This window comes from Zootoca vivipara, chromosome 12 (genome assembly GCF_965207765.1).
Source record: "Zootoca vivipara chromosome 12, rZooViv2.hap1.1, whole genome shotgun sequence".
Classification (NCBI taxonomy): domain Eukaryota; kingdom Metazoa; phylum Chordata; class Lepidosauria; order Squamata; family Lacertidae; genus Zootoca; species Zootoca vivipara.
Genome location: NC_142595.1, coordinates 33621800 through 33641213, shown reverse-complemented (window position 1 = coordinate 33641213; position 19414 = coordinate 33621800). Strand labels below are relative to the sequence as shown.

Sequence of the window (19414 nt, the reverse complement as noted above, 5' to 3'; positions counted from 1 at the left end):
TAAACTACCCTTCTGGGCATACAGAGTTGTAGTGTTTATATCTTATTTCAGTGCAATCTTGCCTATGGAATGATGATTCTATGCTGTGTTATACTGGCTTACATACTGTAAAAGCCACTTTAAATTGTCCCACACAGTGCGGTGGGTGGTTTGTATAATACCTTGCAGTAGCAAGTAAGCACCTGAGAAACTAGGTTTGTGATGCCAACGGCGCACAGGATTGTTCTTTAATGGACTGAAGCTAAAGGGGGGTAAATTTTGGTAGAATATTAGGAGAAACTCATTGATGGTAACCACAGCTTGACAATGGAGCCACCTGCCAAGAGCTTTCCCTCGGTGGAGATCTTCAGGCAGAGGTTGGACAGGTGGACATATTTTGTGAGTGCTCTAGCTCTGGATTCCCTGAGTGGAGCAAGGGGTGGGGTGGGCTAGGTGTCCTCATGCCCCCTCCAACTCGGTGATTGTGTTGGATAGCAATCGCCACGAGAAGTGGTCTAATGTATATTCCAACCCCTTATCCTATGCTGAGATATGTCTTCTTGCATTTCCTGCTCCATGCTTTTGTGTGTCTCTTGTAGCTTCTGGCATCCACCTGCAAACTGAGATTCTCCACATCTGCTGAACAGACAGATAGGGGATCCCTGTGTGCTGAGCATGGATGCCATAGACTGGCCACCATCCGTTGCAGAGAGCAGTCCTCTGTTTTATATGCAACTGCCAGGGATTGGGAGTCCTAGTGTGATTAAAGGACTTACAATATTTCTCTAGTGTCTGCTAAGATGCTAATCTACACATGCTCTGAGAAATTATGCATATATAGAACCAAGAAATGCAATCCAATTTATCAGCTTTTTATCCTGCTGGTCCTCAAAGGAGCTCAAGCTGGCGCACACCTCTCCTCCAGCTCCCCTGCATTTTTATCCTCACAGCAACCCTTTGAGGTAGTTTAGGCGGAGGGTGTGTGACTGGCCCAAGGTGGACTTCATTGAACCCAGGATCCCTGGTCCTAGTCTAACCGTAAGTACTGCGCCACACCAGTTTGTGGAATCAACTCTAGACCCAAATTTCGATCTGTTATTCCTTTGTGCTGGTGTGCTGCCCTGCATTTTCTACCTGGTGTTGTGTCTCACATTCCCCCTAGGCAGGGCCCTTCCGCTCTCTTTTTTTTAACTTTGTATATTTTCAGCTAAGTCCTTGTGGTTTGGATCCTGCCCAAGGCACACAAGCAGATCAAGTCACAAGGAGAGGCTGAGTCAATGTTATTGTTATGATCCAAGGTGACTCTACTGCTGTTCCTGTTTTTCCTTGAAGCAATTCTTTCCCCCCCAAAACACCCAGATCCCAACTATTGCTCTTTTATGCTGTTAATTAGGTCACAGCAGAAGCTACAGGTTTTTTTAAGAGTGAGAGATGAAGAGGCAAGGTGTTGTACGTGTGTGTGTGTGGTTCTGTGTTCAGCAGAAATCTAGAAACAGGTGTCACATTAACCATTTTTGCCAAAACAGACGTAATGTGAGAGATCTGTGATGGTATTCCCTGACCTTATTTTTTTTAAAAAAAACCTTTAAATTAGCCATGGGTGTGCGTGTGCAGTTTTTAGCAGAGAAGCTGACCTGGAGGAGATTTAACTGCTAACCCACACCTCACCCCCTCACCCATTTTATTGTTCTAAATCCAGGGCTGGACCTACCATATAAGCAACAGGTGCTATGATGGGACATGGCATTCCTGCACTCTTCTAATCTAGCCTGATACCCTCAGCTGTGCTGGAAGATCATTTCCCACTGCTGTTAATGTACATTTCAGACTTTCCAAGGATCAAAAATCCCCACATTTAAAAAGGGAAAGGTCCACACCAACACTGGGATAGGGAGGCCATCATGCAGATACCCCTACATTATTGGGGACATTAATAATAACAACAACAACAACAACAACAACAACAACAACAACAACAATTTATTATTTATACCCCGTCCATCTGGCTGGGTTCCCCCAGCCACTCTGGGCGGCTTCCAACAATACAGAAATCCATCAAACATTAAAAGCTTCCCTAAACAGGGCTGCCTTAAGATGCCTTCTAAAGGTCTGGTAATTGTTGTTCTCTTTGACCTCTGGTGGGAGGGCGTTCCACATGGTGGATGCCACTACCGAGAAGGCCCTCTGCCTGGTTCCCTGTAACTTGGCTTCTTGTAGCGAGGGAACCACCGGAAGGCCCTTGGCGCTGGACCTCAGTGTCCGGGTAGAACAATGGGGTAAGTGTCCAGGTAGAACAATAAAATGGTAAAGGTAAAGGGACCCCCTCACCATTAGGTCCAGTCGCGGACGACTCTGGTGTTGCGGCGCTCACCTTGCTTCACTGGCCGAGGGAGCTGGCATACAGCTTCTGGGTCATGTGGCCAGCATGAATAAGCTGCTTCTTTATCTACTTGCACTTTGATGTGCTTTCGAACTGCAAGGTTGGCAGGAGCAGGGACCAAGCAATCGCGGGGATTCAAACCGCTTACCTTCTGATCAACAAGCCCTAGGCTCAGCGGTTTAACCCACAGCGCCACCCGTGTCCCAATGGGGACATAGGCAGGTGCAAATCCACATTTTGCTCCGGTGTGGACAAACCCTAAGAGTCAATGTGAGGGGAAAGGGGGGAGGTGTGCCATCTTGGCTTTGGCCTCCTCAGACAGCAAAATACCTTGGGCCAGTCCTGTCTAAATCTCCACAGCTCAAATTGTTATTGCCCCTTCCTGTGGGGTGGGGGGTTGGTATCTTTACCTGTTTTTTCTCCATCACCCCTGCCCTGCCAGAGTCTTATTAACAGTTGGTAAGGCTAAACCTGCCTCTCCAGCACTGCTGCCCCAATAAAAATGGAAAAGACTATTTTAAAGCTGAATTTAAAAACTTGGTCGATCTGATTACTGGTAGGCTATTGTTAGTTGCACACACAGTAGGAATTATTTAGGGGCATGAAGAGAGATTTGTGGAAAGAAGAATTGTTCTTAGAATACTTGAACCTGTCTGTGACAGAGAGTTGGATAAACTATATGTCTCCCTGATCCAATCTATCAGAGGGAGGGGTGTTGAGTGTACTTTTGCCCAGCTAGTGTACTCACCCTGGTTTTAATACCCCTGCATATTCATATCTGCAAAGTGATGAATATAGCATAAAATCCAGTGTGTTGGAGCCAGGGGGGGGGGAAAGATTTTGGCTCACATGCTTTGGAATTTACTCTCATAGGCTTTTTGCCAGACATTATATTTCTACGTGGATGTTGGAAGAAAAGTCAAGTACACACGCTCTTCCCCACTCCCTGCAATGGGCTGGATAGGAAGAGGGGTATCGTTCAATCTGGTCTAAAGTATGTGGACTTTCTAGTTCATCGTCGTCTCCTCAGAAAATGGTATGGAAAGAAAAAGGTTGGCCAAAATAACTCAAATACCGAGCAAGCCAACAAAATCACAGGGGTGTTTAGCAAGGAATTAGCTGGTGTGTCCTTTTCTCAGACCAGTGACAAGCTCCACGAAGCAGTGTTTGACCAGAGAGTATTATTACATTTTGTAGTATCTTATTTACTTACAAATGTACAAACAGAGGATGTACCCGGAGATGGAGCAACTCTTTTGAAAGCAGTATCACTTCTCCAAAATCAACAACATGCCATCACAACTCCCCAAAACTGCTTCTTGCAAAAACCAGCCTGCAATCCTGTCCGCACTTACCTGCAGACATACTCAATGGGACTTATTTCTGAGCACACATGCGTTAGATATGTGCTTCCGGATAGCCTACACTCCAAAATATCCCTCTCTTAACCTTCCACCCAAGTGGCTGGTGTTTATCCAATGAGCATCTTCCAAACCAGGCATCCCCAAACTCGGCCCTCCAGATGTTTTGACACTACAACTCCCATCATCCGTAGCTAAAAGGACCAGTGGTCAGGGATGATGGGAATTGTAGTTCCAAAACATCTGGAGGGCCAAGTTTGGGGATGCCTGTTCCAAACCATCAATGCACTACAGACACCTAGAAAAAGGGCGACCTCACTTTGTAGCACCATAACATTAAGGGGATGGTTGTGGGCGGGCAGAAGAAACAACACCCACCTCAGAATCAGCAGATACAGCAGTAATCTTGAGAACAGAAGTGATTTGATTCTGTTTCAGATAAATAGTGGCCTAATAAGAAAACATGTATTGCCTTCCTTGATGCCACTACCACACCCACACCCTCCCCTGGCTTGAGGGTTTTTCTCATGGGAGCTCTGGTGTAGATATTAATAGTGAGAGTTCCAGTAAGCAGCCTGTATTTTAATCATCTCTGTGCAAAATGACACAGCAATTGCTTCATGTTATTTTCATTTCCCCTTTTCTTCTTCCTAGCAGTAACTTTATTTTTCTGTGGGTGGGAAAAGGGACTCCAGAAGCTGCTAGGAGGGACCAATGTTTGTGTGTGTCAAAAAATCCCATTTTGGGGACATATGGTTGCACTTTTCAGTTTTCCTCATGAAAAGTCTAGCCTGACAATGCTCTCAGTGGAACTCAAAAGTCAGCATAATTACGAATGCTAGTTGTTCCTAATAAAACACCACTGTGCTGACTGCATTGCAAGAGTGGCTCAACCTGCGGCTCTCCATGATGTTGGACCGCCAGCTCCTATTGATCCTAGCCTGCATGGCCAGTGGGCAGAGGTGATGGGAGTTGTAGTTCAGCAACATCTGGAGGGCACCAGGTTCTCTATCCCTTCACTGAAGCTTCACATAGAATTTCCAGATTCTACCTATCATAGAATCGTAGAATTGTGGAGTTGGAAGAATTTCAACTAAAGCATCCATGGCAGATGATCATCCAGCCTCTGCTTAAAAACCTCCAAGGAGAGCCCACCACCTCCTGAGGGAGTCCGTTCCAGTGTCGAACAGCTCTTACTCATAAAGTTCTTCCTGGTGTTTAGTCAGAACCTCCTTCCTTGAAACTTGAATACATCGATTTGAATCCTACTTTCTGGAGTAGGAAAAAAAACAAGCTTGCTTCATCTTCCTCATGGAAGCCCTTTAGATATTTGAAGATGGCAGTTAGATCTCCTCTCAGACCCCTCTTTTCCAGGCTAAACATACCCAGCCCCCTCAACTGTTCCTCATAAAGCTTGGTTTCCAGACCCTTGATCATCTTGGTCATCCTTGTCTATACACAGCTTGTCAATATCCTCCTTAAATTGTGGCACCCAGAACTAGACACAATACTCCAGGTGTGGTCTGACCAAGGTAGAATAAAGCAGTACTCTTACTTCCCTTGATCGGGACACTATACTTCTCTTGATGCAGAATATAACTAGTTTTCTTTGGCGCTGCATCACACTGTTGACTCAGGTTAAGCATGAGGTCTGCTAAGACCCCTGGATCTTATTCACATGTACGGTACTACTGTACGCATCTTATATTTGTGCAGCTGGTATAAAATACCTCTTGCATTTCATGACAATGTGGCCTCAATGTTTAATTTTTTACTCTAAACCCCAGTTGCTGCAGCCCCTATAACAGTATATGTACAAAACTGATAACAATGTACTTCATAATAAAATCGTTGGTGTTCAAACAAAATTGTTTTTCCTGAAACAGCTGGTCCAATGGCTACCTGTAGATAGCACTAAAGCTAGGGGCATAGTTATCTTTTGAGTCCCTTCCCCTGCAACTGGCAGTCCTGCTTTGCCAGTGCTGTACAATCTTATCTAGGATCAGCAGTCCTGGTTCAGTTTGTTCTCATTTGCTAGAAGGAAGCAGAGAAATTATTAACTACAGTCAGAAGGCAACAAGGGGAGCATTCAGGGGGATCCCTAAACGGCCTCGGTCCGGTATACCTGAAGGAGCGTCTCCACCCCCATCGTTCTGCCCGGACACTGAGGTCCAGCTCCGAGGGCCTTCTGGCGGTTCCCTCACTACGAGAAGCCAAGTTACAGGGAACCAGGCAGAGGGCCTTTTCGGTAGTGGCTCCCACCCTGTGGAATGCCCTCCCACTAGAGGTCAAAGAGAACAACAATTACCAGACCTTTAGAAGGCATCTCAAGGCAGCCCTGTTTAGGGAAGCTTTTAATGTTTGATGGATCTCTGTATTTTAATGTTTGATGGATTTCTGTATTTTAGAATTTCTGTTTTGTTGGAAGCCGCCCAGAGTGGCTGGGGGAACCCGGCCAGATGGGCGGGGTATAAATAATAAATTATTATTATTATTATTATTATTATCCTTGGTTGTAGCTGTCCTAGCAGAGAAAATTTGATTGGTTATCTTTTTCCATTAACCCTTTTTGGGTGCCATTTTTATGGTTTCTTGCCAGGATTTCCTTTTTCTTAAGACACTAGGCATTCTAGCCATGCATGCCCAGCACATCTTCATAATTTGCTTGTGATTCAGATCAGGTATGGAAGTCAGTATACTGGAAGAAGCAAAGATAAATAGTGTTGAAGCATTGAATCTTCAACATCAACTTCGTTGGACTGGTCATGTAGTTCCAAAGCAACTACAGTGGTACCTCGGTTTATGAACACAATTGGTTCCGGAGTTCTGTTCATAAACTGAAGCAGACTTTCCCATTGAAAGAAATGGAAAGTGGATTAATTCGTTCCAGACGGGTCCGCGGAGTACTCAACATAAAGCGTACTTAACCCGAAGCATGGGTGTAATTGGTTCCAGAAGTCTGTTCATAAACTGAAGCGTTCATAAACTGAAGCGAACTTTCCCATTGAAAGTAATGGAAAGTGAATTAATCCGTTCCAGATGGGTCTGCGGCGTTCGTAAAACGAAAATTCGTAAACCGAGGTGTTCATAAACCGAGGTTCCACTGTACTCTATTCCGAACTTAAAAATGGAAAAAGTAATGCTGGTGGTCAACAAAAGAGGTTTAAAGACTGTTGTTGTTGTTTAGTCGCTTAGTCATGTCCGACTCTTCGTGACCCCATGGACCATAGCACGCCAGGCACTCCTGTCTTCCACTGCCTCCTGCAGTTTGGTCAAACTCATGTTCGTAGCTTCAAGAACACTGCCCAACCATCTCGTCCTCTGTCGTCCCCTTCTCCTAGTTCCCTCCATCTTTCCCAACATCAAGGTCTTTTCCGAGGATTCTTCTCTTCTCATGAGGTGGCCAAAGTATTGGAGCCTCAGCTTCTCGATCCGTCCTTCCAGTGAGCACTCAGGGCTGATTTCCTTCAGAATGGATAGGTTTGATCTTCTTGCAGTCCATGGGACTCTCAAGACTGTCTCGAGGCAAATCTTTAAAAATGTAGTATAAACACTGACGACTACCGGTAGGAAACACTGGCCTGCGAGTGCTCCAGTTGGAGAACAGCCTTTGCCAAATGTGTCATGGGCTTTGAAGAAACTCGATCTCAGGACGCATGGGAGAAATGTGCTAAGAGGATGGCACGCTTGGCAAATCCACACCGTGGTCAACTCCCGCCTGGAAACCAATGTCCCCACTGTGGAAGGACGTGTGGATCCAGAATTGGCCTCCACAGTCACTTACGGACCCATTGTTAAAACTGTGTTTATGGAAGACAATCTTACTCGGCTACGAGTGATCGCCAAAGAAGAAGAAGAAGGAAGTCTTTAAAACATTTCCCTACAATGTACTTCTTTCGCTTTATTATTTGATGGGCTATGCTTTCTTTTTATACTTGCTGCAGTTTAGTTTTCCTTTTGTTCTCATGATCATATGTTGATTTCTTAATTGTTCACAGCTTTTGAGTTCATTTTTTAGGAGAAAGCGGGGTACAACTGCTTAAAACAAACGAGAATCCCCCTCCAAAGAAACGCCTCACTTTTTACATTTAGTTTCCACCACATGACCGCAACCCCTTTTAAAGCAGATATCAGAAATCTTTAGATTCTGAGTAGTCTTGTCCATTCAGTTGGATTTGCTGGGACACTATCCCCTAATATTCCTACGCAGCTTCATTCTGTTTTATTAATATTGCAATCCCGTACATACTTGACAGTATGTCCGACTGATATCCAGTGGGGCTTACTTCTCTGTCCCCGAAATAAGCTCTTCTCCACCCTTCTTGAAAGAAACAACAGTTTTAGCGGCTCTGCTAAGCGCACGCGCTGCACCACCCTCGAAAAGCAGGATTTAAACAGCCCCAGGCCCATCATGCTTTCCATTAAATGCCGCCGGTAGAGTAGACCCGGAGACTGTCGCCCCATGGCAATTACTACAACTCCCAGGAGGCCCTAGTGCAGAAGGTTTCTCATTGGCCGCAGCCCTCGTTCCAGAGAATAGGCACAGGCTGGTTTTCAAAGAGCTGCAGCAGGAAAATACAAAGAGAATCACTCTCGACCGTGCTGTGGGCGTGGCGTGGCGGGGGGAATAATCGCATGTAAGGGCAAAATGTGATACAAGATAAAAGATGAAGTTTGCAGAAAGGGAAGGTTGGCAGATAGATGGATAGATTTTACAATTTAGAATGCTCATTTAAACATCCTTAAAATATCAATGACTTCCCTTCTTCTCTTTCCATGGTTCATTTTGCATATCATAAATCTCTGCATATTTTACAAAAACTAAATCATTTAGTATTCCATTATTACATTCATCAAAAGGGAAGGGTGGCAGTTTGAAAGGGCAGTTCGCTTCTCGCCATCGGAAGATGAGTGGGCTAACTCAGGGAGAGTTTAATCCCGCATAGGTAGGACAGTCATCAGCAGCTCGCTCAAGCGAAATGAGCCGTGGCAGATAAAAGAGGCAATATCCCAATTCCCCCTCTTTTTGCTGGAACCCATATGGAAAGCACACGCGAACTTCCACTTAGCGCCGCAGTAATGACGGACGCACTCAAGAAACGTCACTGAAGCTATTCCCTACCACTGGCAACGGGGCAAGGCTTGCCGGGGTTTAGCATCCGGGAACTCGAACAGGCAGTTCCCATTATGCCAGCAACAGTATGCGGGGATGTGCGGTAGAGCTTTCCTCGACGCGCAAACAGCAGAACGTATGTATGGCTTGACGCGTGTTCAGGATATGTTTCGTGCGTGTACCCGGAGCACGTGTGCACGCTGGTTATTCAGGCGCGCCTGCAGTAGATGTGATTCAAGGCTACAGTAAGATCGCGCACTGTCAGGCCGCATTGCATGTTGGGATTTTGGCCTCTGTTCGGTGGTGCCCGGCCGTGGTGCATGCTGGGAGTGTGGTTCTAAGCGGGGATTTTTATCTTTAGCTCTGGTGCAGCATGAGTGTCTGAAGCCTAAACAAATAAAGAACAAAAAGAAGCCCATTGAGGGATGTGATAGTAGATGGCCAATTAGTCTCAAACTTAACAAATGATTTATGCTGTTTCTTCAAAACATCCGATTTCTGCCATCAAGGATACAAATAGTATTGAAAGTGGGATTGTGCATGACAGTCCACCAAAATCATCATGAATAAAGAACAGTTGGAGGGGCTCTGAGTTAACATGGAATAATTCCCAGCACATTATTCTTCATTCTACTGCAGAGTAGAATCCCTTCATCTATAAACGTGTTTAGTGGGAAAACCCTATTTTATTTTATTTTACCACTTTGCTTTGCGTAATTGCACGTATTAAAAGTTATCATTATCTTGATAGGTGCTGTTCATTGAGGTCACCCCAAACACATTTGTTCTGTATCCTATATGTAAGTCCCTCCAAGCTCTACAATTCTATGGTTCTACGGTAGGGATAAACCTCTTATGCAGTTCTGAAAAAACAGGTCCATATTTGTGACAGTAAACAAGCCCTCAATCCCATTCACCCCTCCTCCCAACTCTTAGGAAAATCTATTAGCTTTGCTGTATATTGAGGAGCAGAATTTCCACAGAATAAAATAGTACAATCAAGATAAAGCACAACATCGGAAATCAATTTTTGAGTTAAATTTGCTTTTCTTTTTTTATCCCTTTCAGTAACATGGCTCTGGTATCAGCTGATTCCCGCATCGCTGAGCTCCTGGGGGAGTTGCACCAGCTTATCAAACAGACACAGGTAACCCGGTAGCTTTCCTGGAATCTGAAGTGATAGGAAGTGAGTTGGGTCAGATAAAGAGAGTCTTCTTTGCTTGTGGGTATCCAGCACAGGAGAAGAAAGGGCCTTTCCAGCAGTTTCTTGGGATGGAAGGAATATGATCATTTGTGGCTGCCATTTGGTTTTGATGCTGTGTCAAGCGTCTGTATCCTGAGGGACAGAATATTGGTTTGAGTGCAGCAGCTTGGGTGAATATGGTCTGTGTATTAAAGTAGATACTCTGTCTGGCTGGTAAAGTAACGCATAAGCTCTTTCCTTCCTAGGAGGAACGATCGAGAAGTGAACACAACCTAGTCAACATCCAGAAAACGCACGAGAGAATGCAGACAGAAAACAAGAGTGAGTTGCGACTCCACTCCACTTTGAAACATCTGCTTTATACTCTCTAAGACCTCAGTTATTTCCCGGTTTTTCTATTTTAGATACCACTAGACCAAAGGGCTAGGGATGGGGGAAGAATTGTGGGAGACTGAAACCTAGGCCTCCTGTTTACTGTCTCATCTCCTTGTCTGTATCCCTCTCAGTTTCTCCATATTATCGGACCAAATTACGTGGCCTCTACACAACAGCCAAGGCTGATGCGGAAGCAGAATGCAAGTGAGTGCAGCTCAGTGTAATGTTCCTTTGGGGATACTTTAGCTCCCTTACGAAATTCCCATTGACTCTTGCTTGGGGTTCCTGCCCCCTTTTCTAGCATCCTGCGCAAGGACTTGGACAAGATTGCAGAAATTAAGTCTCTCCTGGAAGAACGCCGCATAGGTGAGTGCTGCTGGGTCCCGAGAAGGCATGGGTGCACTCATGGGTGAATAGCTCTAGACCTCTGGTGCAAACATATCCAAACCATCCCAGCATAAGCCAACAACATTTTAACTAGCCAAGGGAACAGGAGAAATAGGGGACTGGTGGTGTATGGCTTTCCAAGCTATTTCGTAGGCAACCCTTAGGTGAGTTTGATTTCCCTGAGCGGTGGTGTGGTTGAAATAAGTCAACTGAGAGTCCTCTCCTATCTCCAGGAAGGAAATGGGGAAGCCAGGGGCTAAAACAAAGGCATCTCGTCAGCCACTGTGAGAAACAGATGCTGGACTAGATGGGCCATTGGCCTGATCCATCATGCTCTTCTTATGTTCTTAAGAGCTTCTTGGACACTAACCAAGCCCTCCTTGTGGTTTCCCTCTCCTCTTAACAGCTGCCAAGATTGCCGGCCTCTACAACGACTCGGAGCCGCCACGCAAAACCATGCGCCGCGGTGTGCTGATGACGCTCCTTCAGCAGTCGGCCATGACTCTCCCCTTGTGGATTGGGAAACCTGGAGAGAAGTGATTATTCAGGGGGTGCATGGCAGGTGCTGGGGACCTCTCCTGAGTGCTTATCCTTCAGCCCTACTTACAGCCCCTTCTCTCTCCCTCTCCACTGCAGGCCTCCCCCTCTCTGTGGCGCAATCCCTGCCTCTAGCGACTACGTGGCCAAGCCAGGCGACAAAGTGGCTGCTCGTGTCAAGACGGTCGATGGAGACGAGCAGTGGATCTTGGCTGAGGCCGTGAGCTACAACCATGCCACCAACAAGTGAGTGTGTCTGGTAGATCTGGGTCTATAGGGCTGCGCTAGAAGGCAGTCTGGGGTTCCACATCCTTCAGTCACAGGTAGCATTCGGCTTGGGGAGCCCTGGCGTTCAGACAGGCATCCGGGCCCAGGAATGGGTGTTTCAGCCACCAGAAGTTTGATTTTGGAGTCTCTACGTGCTTGACCTTCCCTGCCTAAAGCCTTCAGGGAGAAATGTATTGTCAGAAAGGATTCTTCAAGAGGTCTGGTGGTGGTTTGGGCATGTCTGTGTGCTGCTCATTGAGCCCGAATTGATGCATGAATGAATGCAACGGTCACCTGGAGCCTGTTTTCTAGGAGGTGCTGAAAAGCGAGCAGCTACATCTTCAGAGAAAGTGGCCTCATGCAGGCATGGGGAACCTTTGGCCCTCCAGCTGTTTCTGAGCTGCAACTCCCATCAGCACCAGCAAACAAGGCCAGTGGCTGGAATTGGTGGGAGTTGTACTTCAACATCTGGAGGGCCAAGGGGGAGAGGGACATTGCCGAAAAAGCTTGGTTGGTTCCTGCTGTCCTTTTTGGAGGTCAGCGCTGGCTGTGTTTTCTCTGGTGCCTTCTTTGACACAGAAGTAAAAGTTCTGTAATGAGCAGCTCTGAAGTAGGGCAAGGTCATTCGCGTTCCCAGAATTGTCTTCACCAAATGGTACTCTCGGAGGTCCTGAGCTGAGGCTGTGGCCTGTGTTTTGCAGGGTGGCCCAGTTTCTCCAGGCTCACCCTGGCTTTGGACATGCCGCCTTGTGGCTTCATAGCCCAGAGCCTGATTGTCAAAAGCGGTGAGCTATTGTGCATCAAATGTCCACAGCCTCTTATTAGACAATGCCAGGTCATGCTGCAGGCCAGGCCTACTTCAGGAAAGGTCCTCTACCATCTTGGTTGAAATTGCTTGTTAGCTTTGTTGTTTGAAGTATAACGATTGGCATACCTATTACTATTATTTTTATTAATTTGATTTATTGGCTGCCTTTCACTCTAGGGTCCCGGGGCAGGCCACAATAGTTTAAAATACAACATCAAAAATGGTTTAAAATAAATCACAAACACAAGAATCAAGTGGGTCCTAAAATATACATCTCAGTAGAGGTGTGTCCTGACAAGTTGCTGTGGCCTGTTTTCTTCTTATTGCCTCTTTGGTTCTGAGAATGACTTTTTAACAGAGAAGATTCTGACTTCAGGAGCTGAATGATATAAAATAAATTATCTAGGCATTCTGTATAACCTAGATGACCATACCACAAAACCTGTGTTGCATTCATCGTGTTAGGTGCAGAAACGTTTTCTAAAGAAGATGATCCTAACTTTCCCATGGACACCGCTTGGTGTCCATGGGAAAGTTGGAATCCACCTTCCTTTTCCTTGTACAGCCATATGGTTTTGCTTACATTGAATTCTCACCTGCCGTGTTCTCTTCCCCAGGTATGAGGTGGATGACATTGACGAAGAAGGGAAAGAGTAAGTGAAGAAGAGACTCTTGAAGGGGATGAGTGAATGTCAGATTTGCGCCCTCCCCCCTTTAATCTCTGCTTCTTCTATCCAGGCGTCACACCTTGAGCCGCCGCCGCATCATCCCCCTGCCCCAGTGGAAGGCCAACCCTGAAACAGACCCTGAGGCCTTGTTCCAGAAAGATCAGCTGGTCCTGGCCTTGTACCCACAAACTACCTGTTTCTACAGAGCACTTATCCACACTCCTCCACAGCGGGTAAGGAAGAGGCCACAGGACAGGGCAGCTGAGCCTCTGACACTTTCTCTCCCCTTGGTCTTGCACTGTCTCCTATAGGCCACCATAAAAACTGCCTTGCCTGAACGAGACCAAAACGTCCACTTAGCCTGGTATTCTGCTTCTGACAGAATCCAGCCAGATGTTGTTGTTTAGTCGTTTAGTCGTGTCTGACTCTTCGTGACCCCATGGACCATAGCACGCCAGGCACTCCTGTCTTCCACTGCCTCCCGCAGTTTGGTCAAACTCATGTTCGTAGCTTCGAGAACACTGTCCAACCATCTCATCCCCTGTCGTCCCCTTCTCCTAGTGCCCTCAATCTTTCCCAACATCAGGGTTTTTTTCCAGGGAGTCTTCTCTTCTCATGAGGTGGCCAAAATATTGGAGCCTCAGCTTCACGATCTGTCCTTCCAGTGAGCGCTCAGGGCTGATTTCCTTCAGAATGGATAGGTTTGATCTTCTTGCAGTCCATGGGACTCTCAAGAGTCTCCTGCAGCACCATAATTCAAAAGCATCAATTCAGCCAAATACCTCTGAAAAACCCCAGTCTAGCCCTTGATTGCCATCTCCAGTGGTTTGTTGTCAACATCTGGCTCTGAACATGAAAGTTTTGCTTCTTGCTCTGACTAATAGCCACGGATAATAGGCCTACAGCCCATGAATTTTGTCTAAACTATTTCGGAAGCCATCTAACCTGCTTCCCACATAGAAAGCTGCCTTATAGGGTGTCAGTTCATTGGTCCATCTAAGCCGAGCAACGCTTGCCCTGGCTGACAGCCGCTTTCTGCCAAAGGCTTTTCCATTCTCCTGCTATCCAAGCATTTGAAATGGAGATACTGGGGGTCTGAGCTTGGGATCTTCTGCATGCAAACCGTGAGCACTGCTGCAGCTATATAATGGTCTTGTTTGGATGCGGGGCTAAACTATGGTTTGGCATTGTGTCCTAACCTCGTTACACTGTGGTTAGTCTTACTGAAGCAAGCCCTCTTCAAACCACGGTTGATTCCCACAGCCATTGCAGGAGGAGAAGAGAAGGGAGCTCGCCGGGGCTTGTTCGTGAAATGCTGAACTGGAGTTCCAGTTGCGTCCAAATGAAGCAGATGCATGTGTTGCTGTCATCTAGCACTTCCCCAATGTCTTGCAAGCCCTGTGTCCCCCCCCCCTGCTTCCCACCCTGGGTCTGTGCCTGTAATTCTGTGAATTACAATTGTTGGAAGATCCTGGGGCAGGGAACAGCCCACTTTGACCAAGTCATCCTACAAAGTAGTTGATTAGCATTGCTCTTAAGGTGAATTTCCTCTGGAGTTAATCTATTGGGGTCATGGGACCTGGGGCCTTCCCCTCTGTGAGATAATGCATAACTTTCTCCTCTGCCTCTCTCTCTCTCTCTCAGCCGCAGGACGATTACTCTGTGCTGTTTGAAGACACCAGCTATGCAGACGGCTACTCTCCGCCCCTCAACGTGGCTCAGCGCTATGTAGTGGCTTGCAAAGAAACCAAGAAGAAGTGACAGCGCCCTCTAGTGGATGCTGGTGGCATGGCATGGCGAGGGACCAGATCTCTCAAATGGACTGTTACAATTGCAGAGTTAATAAAGCAGAAATTTGATAGGCGCAGGAGACAGGTTTCTTAATCCAGAGTAGTATAGATCCCATGTCCCTTAACCGCAACAGCACACTGGAAAGGGATAGAAATGTTTTACGTGAATTTTGTACTTGTGGGAATTAAGGAAGAGCGTTTGACTTGTGGGCAAGATTGGGCTTCAGACCAAATGGATCCAAGGCGTTGGATATTGAGCAGGGAGATCCCCAGCCATTAAATCTCATTGGGTGGCCTTGGGCAACTCAGCATCTCAGCCTGGCCAATAATAATAATAATAATAATAATAATAATAATAATAATAATTTTATTATTTATACCCCACCCATCTGGCTAGGTTTCCCCAGCCACTCTGGGCGGTTCTATGGGTGTTGGGAAACACAAAAAGAGAGGGTGAGGAAAGAGCCATGTGTGCTGCCCCAAATAAAAATGCCATTTACAAAATGGTGGCCTTGCCAGCCCAACAACACCAGTGTGGCTGGCTCTGGATTCAGAGTTTAGGATTGTGAGGGTTTTCTCTTCATGGGGAGTGGGATATTAACATTTTCAGGCCTGATGTCTTTACCAGCTTAAAATGCACCCAAGCCATTCTTGATTTGGATCAAAACTGGTCTGGTGGGAAGCTCATCAAAATTTAGCAATTAATAAAGAACAGCAGGATAGTTGTGAACTGTGGCTGACGTCCTGTGTACATGCTTTCCAGACCAGCGGTGGGGTTACACAGGATAGAGACTGAGCAAGAGAGTCTCTCTCTGAGGCCCCACCCCTCTCCACCGCCCGATTCCTTTCAGCCATAAAAGGCCCTTATTCATCTCGATTTTGGCCTCTCTCCTGTGTGGCTCTGAACTTTGCCAGTAAGTTTTAAGCTTGTTAAAAATTCATTTAATCTTTACAGGGTTTGCTGATTAACACTGTTAAACAGATCCACCCAGCCACTGAAAAAAACGCTGCCAAGACTTGAAGCAGGGTTTTTGATACCTTTGCCTCAAGTTTGGTTCTTTGGCATTTTGTCGAATAAACAAGGTATTGTTACGAGTTTGTGGGTGCCGGACCCCTTTAATCCCTGGAATCCGGCAGGTGTTAAAAGCTAATCCAGCCAGACTATTCTGCAAAGGAAGGGGCTGTGGGAGATGCAATTGGGTGGAGCCCCTCCCTCAACTTGTGAGAAGGAATAGAAGTCAAAGTTGAGAGTTAGGAGTTATGTGAGCTAGAGCGGCAGCCTGGAACAGCAGAGAGCACCATCCAAGATCTCTGCTTGAATCCAAGGCTGGGGCTATAGGAGAAACAATGCTTTGAACCCCTCCATTGTAGGCTCAGGCTGTATATATGTGTAAATAAGCCATAAAACACAAAGACACCACAGTCTTCTCCGAGCCTGATTTCAAAAGGAAACACAAACCCAGGGTGAGTGCCTGGAATCTTGCACCACTCTGAGATCGGGGTGGCACAAACACACTTCCGAGTTGAAGTACTTTCAAGAACTCGTCACCTCCCCAGTGACCATGAGATGATCCTCTAGGCTCCACTACCCCTCAAGTCAAAAACTCAGTAGTTCCCGCCACCCCACTGATCAAGCATTTTTTAAAATGGTGTTGGCCAATCCATTTGCTGGTGGAGGCCTATGGCTATCTAGATTCCGGATTTATCCCTCTTCTGCTGCTGGATGATTCAAGCTTCTTTTAGAGAAGAGTGTGTCATACCCAAAGATGTGTATGTATGACGATTCCAGAAGAGAGTGGTGCAAATTCTACGTTTGCTAGTTGGTTCAGCATTTGAAAAATGTACGGTGGTACCTCGCAAGACGAATGCCCTGCAAGATGAATTTATCTGATGTTGACTCGCAAGATGAATGCGTCTTGCGAAAAATTTGTATTGCCAATCGTGGTTTCCCATAGGAATGCACTGAAATTTAATTAATGCATTCCTATGGGCAAAAGAAAAAAGAAATTTCAATGCATTCCTATGGGAAACCGTGATTCGCAAGACTACTTTTTTGCAAAACGAATTGACTCGCGGAACGAATTAAATTCGTCTTGCGAGGCATCACTGTCAATGCTTTCTTTTTTTAAAAGGAAAGGAAAGCAGCTTTCTTGCCATTAAGGCTTAAAAAGTATTGTTGTGCACAGCCTCAGTCTTCAAGCAGTGCACGATTCCAGACAAACCCTCCTCTCAACAAGGTTCTTCCAGGCAGCTGAAAAATCTCCCGTGAGAAATTTCGGCTCAGCTTGACACTGCAACATTAATTTGTTTTCAAAATTGCACACAGCCTTGGGTGGGCCTGCCAAGCCAAGCCAACCCAGCGGAGGTTATGTTGCTATTGTCTCCCTCTGGGTTATCAAACTGGCGTGTGTGTGTGTGTGTGTGTGTGCCACCCCCGCCCTGATCATAGCTGCCAAGTTCTCCCTTTTTTTAAGGGAAATTCCCTCATGCTGAATAGGCTTCCTCGCGAGAAAAGGGAAAACTTGGCAGCTATGGCCCTGATTTTCTACCAGGATCTGCCTCAGTCTGTCAACACTTAATGGGAGCCAAGAAAAGACAGCAGGCAAGAAACGCAAACAACCACACCCCAAACTGCGAGTAGCTCTGCAGAAGGAGAGGGACAGAATAGACTTGTGGGACCATCTTGTCTCTAGGGTGGCTCAGGGTCGGAGAACTTGGGACAGGGGAAGAAATTCACATTATCAGTTCACATTATCAGGTGAATCCACCTTATTTGCCCTTTCCAAAGCAATGAGCAAACAGGCAGCTCCGCCCTTCACACTTCTTTGAATTTTAGTGTGCAGTTCTCCAGCCAAGTCATGTGTACAAAAATGCACATATGTCAGAATAACACACTAAAATCCACTTTATCCAGGAAAGTAGAAATATTGGGGGAAGTATGTGTTGCAAAAATACTGGGCGAAATTATGTTCAAAGAGGTGAAATTCACACTCAAATACCATACTGATTAATCTTCCTTTTTTAAAATCGCAAGCTAATCTGGAGGACTGAATTTAAGATTGAGAAAAATGAGAAACTGAGCGGAACTGAAATTGAGGGATTTACCCATCCCTGTAGTGGACTTCCTCCCCCCTCCTTGAAGGGTTGTCTGGTCCAAGTTGGATTCAAAAGATAAATAACCTTCAGAAGGGGAGCAGCACCAGAAGCCTTGAAGTGTCTCATCAACAGTTAGCACCTGAAGAGTAAACAAAGCTGGCCCATAGCAGGTCACCTGGTCAAAAGCCACTTCCAAGCTGTTGCCGATTTTTCAGGTGGGCTTCAACTGCAAATAGGTACGTTCAGGCTGTGCGATTCAAGTGGATTTGGTGCTCTTACGTAACAACCTCCCTCAGAAAACAAATTAAGAAACTCAAGAGCAAAGTCAGCGAAGTGACAGGAAACTGCACTGGATAACAATTGCCTGGTGCAATGTCCTATTATTTTTCCTGCGAACAAGTCAGAATCAATGCTCAATACTCTTTGTAACCACCCCACAAACTTTGTGCAAATAAATTAGGATGGATACTCAACAGGTCACCTAAAATTACAGTGGTACCTCGGTTTACGATCTTAATCCATTCCGGAAGTCCGTTCTTAAACCGAAACTGTTCTTAAACTGAGGCGTGCTTTCCCTAATGAGGCCTCCCGACGCTGGTTCCCTTCCACCGTTCGGATTCTGTTCTTATAACAGACCGAGGTAAGGTTCGCAAACCAGGACACTACTTCCGGTTTTATGAAGTTCATAAACCAAATCATTCGTAAACAGGACTGCTCTTAAACCGAGGTACCACTGTATAGTAATCCTTCTTAAGATTGCATCAATGCCTATAAATTAGTATACGCAAATTTTACCCATGCCTGTGTCCTCTCTTGAAAGGATGTGTTTCCTCTTTTCTGGCAATGCATAAGCAGCCACCTATTTGTCCCTCAATCCCAATCATGGACTGTTTTGCTGAAAGGAGGTGGCTGACAGCCAGACTGAAGCGGAAATTGAGGCTTCCCACTGGAACAATCTTTCTGAGACTCCATTTACTCAGACTTTTTTTTTAAAAAAAATGTCTTTTCTGGGCCTGTTTCCATGCTTCTGATATGTTTGATTGCTGTCCTGAGAAATACGTTGCAGTGTTTTTTGTTTTGTTTTTTTTAATTACAGTATTTGGATTGCAATCCTATAGTCAGCAACTTGGCATTAAGTTCCACTGAACTCAATGAGATTTAAAACTTCTGAACAGAAGCAAAAGGTTGTGTTTTAACCATTCATTATAAACTGTCCCGGGAAGTGTTGAAACAGAAGGGTGGGGTGGCGTTCAGCACTTTCCACCAAATAAATATGATGAAGTAAGGCGTATTGCAAAAGCACAGTATATTTCAATGTCACCTAATAGCCTCTGTACTTGCAACAAGTTTATAATTTTTTTTAAAAAAACCCGTCACATGTTGAAGCACACCTTTGTAATCCTCAAAGGGGAAAATCCAGTAATCCTCTGGCAAATTCTTTGCATCATC

At 45.8% G+C, this 19414-nt stretch overlaps 1 protein-coding gene across 6 annotated transcripts; it reads left to right on the top strand.

Annotated features, from left to right (window-relative positions):
• Positions 1–200: 200 nt before the first annotated feature.
• Positions 201–15604, top strand: SGF29 (SAGA complex associated factor 29). Of its 6 annotated transcripts, none has more exons than XM_088656341.1 (11): positions 8890–8969; positions 9585–9633; positions 9902–9980; positions 10283–10358; positions 10544–10616; positions 10714–10778; positions 11206–11335; positions 11436–11582; positions 13029–13064; positions 13150–13312; positions 14724–15604. In XM_088656341.1, the coding sequence occupies exons 3-11, from the start codon at positions 9906–9908 to the stop codon at positions 14838–14840; spliced, it is 882 nt and encodes a 293-aa protein (XP_088512467.1). In that variant the 5' UTR covers positions 8890–8969; positions 9585–9633; positions 9902–9905; the 3' UTR covers positions 14841–15604. The 6 variants fall into 6 exon arrangements, with proteins under 6 accessions (XP_088512469.1, XP_034991669.1, XP_088512467.1 ...); XM_088656342.1 differs by having other exon boundaries at positions 8890–9078; XM_088656343.1 differs by lacking the exons at positions 8890–8969; positions 9585–9633 and adding an exon at positions 201–378.
• The last annotated feature ends 3810 nt before the right edge of the window (positions 15605–19414 follow it).